This window comes from Pinus tabuliformis, chromosome 1_1 (genome assembly GCF_031772625.1).
Source record: "Pinus tabuliformis cultivar Carrire ecotype Pingquan chromosome 1_1, CPIR1, whole genome shotgun sequence".
In the NCBI taxonomy this organism is placed as follows: Eukaryota; Viridiplantae; Streptophyta; class Pinopsida; order Pinales; family Pinaceae; genus Pinus; species Pinus tabuliformis.
This window is the reverse complement of record NC_142297.1, coordinates 928,564,231-928,567,578: the sequence shown is the minus strand read 5'-3', so window position 1 is coordinate 928,567,578 and position 3,348 is coordinate 928,564,231. Positions and strand designations below refer to the sequence as shown.

The window sequence follows — 3,348 nt, the reverse complement described above, 5'->3', positions numbered from 1 at the left end:
GTATGTTTGCTGCCAGTCTTCGTGCTAGGAATACTCGTCCAATTTCTCTGTCTGCTTTCTGTTCTTTAGGAAAGAAAATAAATGAAAAGGATATGAACGCACAATATTTTCTTTGTTTTTCTTACTCAATGATTAAGGGAAAAGTAAATGAATATTACAATGAACTATTATAGATGGACTTGAATGTTTCGGATGAAAGAAATTATTCTCTGTATTGTATTTCTGTTCTCATGTGCTGAACCCCTCCATGATTGTATTACATTGATTTTTATATTGTGCTTGAACAGTTACTCAAACTATTCTCGGTTCTATATAGTTACCTTTTGTAGTTACATAGTTGATAATCTTGTTGGATTTTCTTGTATTGTAGGAGTTACAATATTATACTTTTTGTTTATGAACAGACGTCTGTAAGATGGACTAAGAAAATGACAAAACAATGTAACTGTTATGACACTACCCTAACTGTATTGTTCCTAATATTTCTTAACTAATTAATAATAAAACAAACTAATTCCTATGCACTGTTTTATTCATTAAACGAAAATGAAATTAAAAGTCTTTGAACTTGTCCTTCTTGGCTGAGACCAACACCCGGTCAGATGCCCTTAGCTGGATGCTCCTGCATCAGGCCCCAGGGATAAGAAAAATTCATGACTCTGGTTCAAGAGCTTCTTGACTGAATAACCCACTGCTATATCTATCTAGCGTTAAGCCATGAACTGTCCTCACTAGGACGGTTCTTCAACTTGACCAGATATTGCAAATACTCTTTCCGCCGAGTTCGCTTGGCCACCTGAGTGTCGAGGATCCTCTCGATCTCGAGGGGCTGAGCGTAAGGCATTTGTCTCATCCAAGCATCACTTTCCTCCTGTTTGTCCCATGTAGGCCATGCGGTATTACCTTCCTCTGGATCAATAGTGTATGGAAACAAGTCTACTACATTAAACATGGGTGAGATGCCGATTCCTGGTGGCACCTGTAATTCATAAGCATTTGCTGAAAATTTCCAGAGAACTTTACGACGACCTATCTTCTTGTACTTCAGCTTGTTATATGCACCCTTCGGAAAACGCTCCTTGCGCAAATGCGCGAGGACTTCATCCCCCACATTAAACTGTACCTCTCTCCGTTTCAAATCTGCTCGCTGCTTATATTTTTTACTACTATCCTACAACTTTATTTTCACCTGCTCATGTAAATCATTCATCGCTTTAGCGAAATCCTCCCCATCAGCACTTCGTCTTTCCTGCTGTCCTAGATCTCGTAATTCGTGTACTCTGCGAGGATGCATGCCATATAAGATCTGAAAAGGACTGTAACCCGTGTTGTGATTGGGCGAGTCGTTGTAAGCGAACTCTGCCTGGGCAAGTACTCGATCCCACATTCATGAATTTTCACCGATCAAACTTTGTAGCAGGTTCCCTAGACTTCTGTTTACCACCTCTATTTTCCCGTCGATCTGCAGGTGATAAGCAGAGCTAAAACTTAACTGCATGTCCATCTTCTTCCACAGGGTGCACCAAAAGTGCCCTGTAAACTTCACGTCCCTATCAGAGAGAATGGACTTAGGTAGACCATGTAGCCTGACAATCTTTGTAAAGAACAAGTGGGCCATGTGAGTGGCATCGCTGGTTTTTCTGCAAGGGATGAAATGCGCCATCTTCGAAAATCGGTCCACTACTACCATCACCAAATCATAACCCCGCTGTGTCCTTGGTAGACCCAAGACGAAGTCCAAGCTGACTGAGTCCCACAGTCTACTTGGAATGGGCAATGGCGTGTAAAGTCCCGTATTTTGACTGTGTCCTTTTGCCAACTGACACACTTTACATCTGGTCACAAATCTCTGCACATCCCTTTGCATTTTTGGCCAATAATAAAAATGGCTGAGCTGCTCTAATGTTTTGTCTATGCCGAAATGTCTGGCTAGACCTCCACTGTGCTTCTCCCAAATGATATTCTCTCTCATTGAGCAATCGAGGATGCATAACTGTCCCCCTCTAAACAATAGCTTCTCCTGCAAATTATAGTCCAACCACGGACTATTGTTTCTCACCAAAGGATTCTGACAGGCTTCATAAGCCTCTTTGAAATCCGTGTCAATCTGATACAAGTCTTTCAAATGCTCAAAGCCCAGCACTTGTATCATACTCTCCTGCAAGAGTAAGGCTCTTCTGCTCAACGCATCCGCCACCTTGTTGGCCTACCCACTGATGTGTTTCAACACAAAGGTGAAACTCTGCAAATATTCAACCCACTTAGCATGCTTGTGATTTAGCTTGTGTTGTTGCATCACATATTACAGTGCAGAATTATCTGAGAATAAAACAAACTCATTCCCCAGCAAATAGTGTCTCCAATGCTTTAGTGCTTGGACGACAACATAGAATTCTTTGTCATAGGATGAATACTTCTGCCTGCTTTCATTCAACTTCTCACTAAAAAATGCAACAGGTTTGTCTTCTTGGCTAAGTACAGCTCCAATGGCCGTACCGCTTGCATCACAGCGAACCTGAAAAAGCTTTTTAAAATCTGGCAATCTCAGGATCAGTCTCTTTGTGATCTTCTTCTTCAGTAGCTGAAAACTCCTTTCTACTGCCTCGGTCCAACGAAAAGGCTGACTTGCCTTCTTTATAGTGTCCAACATAGGTGCGCAGATTTCACTGAAATTTCTTATAAATTTTCGGTAAAAACTTGCCAGCCCATGAAAACTACGTACCTCAAACAGACTTTTTGGGGATGGCCAGTTGACAATTGCTGCAATCTTCTCTGGGTCCATCTTCAACTTGTTTTTTGCAATCACAAAACCTAGATAAACCAATTCTTTTTGCAGAAAAGTGCATTTTTTCAGATTTATCAACAGCTTATTCTGCTGCAATTTTTCTAGCACACTTCAAACATGTTGAAAGTGTTACTCCCTTATCTTGCTGAAAATTAATATATCATCCAAGTACACTTACGAATTTCCCAATGAATTCTTTCAGCATTCTGTTCATCAGTTGCATAAAAGTACTAGGTGCATTACTCAGTCCGAATGGCATTACCAACCACTCATATAGTCCTTCATTAGTTTTGAAGGCTGTCTTCCACTCATCCCCTTCTCAGATTCGAATCTGATGATACCCACTCTTTAAATCAATCTTTGAAAATATGCTGCCCTACTCAGGCAGTTCATCATGTCGTCCATCCGTGGCAGTGGAAATCTGTACCAGATGGTAATCTTATTGATGGCCCTCGAATCTGTGCACATTCGCCATTCTCCTCCTTTCTTGGGAGCGAGAACTGTTGGAACTGCGCAGGGGCTCAAACTCTCCCTTATCAGCCCTTTATCTAGCAATTCCTGCA

At 41.3% G+C, this 3,348-nt stretch overlaps 1 protein-coding gene across 1 annotated transcript; it reads right to left on the bottom strand.

The window, feature by feature from the left end:
* Window positions 1-700: 700 nt before the first annotated feature.
* Window positions 701-1,387, bottom strand: LOC149217477 (uncharacterized). The gene is made up of 2 exons (XM_089390223.1): window positions 1,190-1,387; window positions 701-1,078 (listed from the first exon to the last, which is right to left on the bottom strand). The coding sequence occupies exons 1-2, from the start codon at window positions 1,385-1,387 to the stop codon at window positions 701-703; spliced, it is 576 nt and encodes a 191-aa protein (XP_089246349.1).
* Window positions 1,388-3,348: the final 1,961 nt, after the last annotated feature.

What these genes read in the sequence shown, in the direction of transcription:
- LOC149217477 (XM_089390223.1), bottom strand. Translation starts at nt 1,387, where the DNA reads ATGTGGGATCGAGTACTTGCCCAGGCAGAGTTCGCTTACAACGACTCG. An exon ending in TGAATGATTTACATGAGCAG is followed by an intron (nt 1,079 to 1,189) that starts GTGAAAATAAAG and finishes CATTTGCGCAAG; the next exon opens with GAGCGTTTTCCGAAGGGTGC.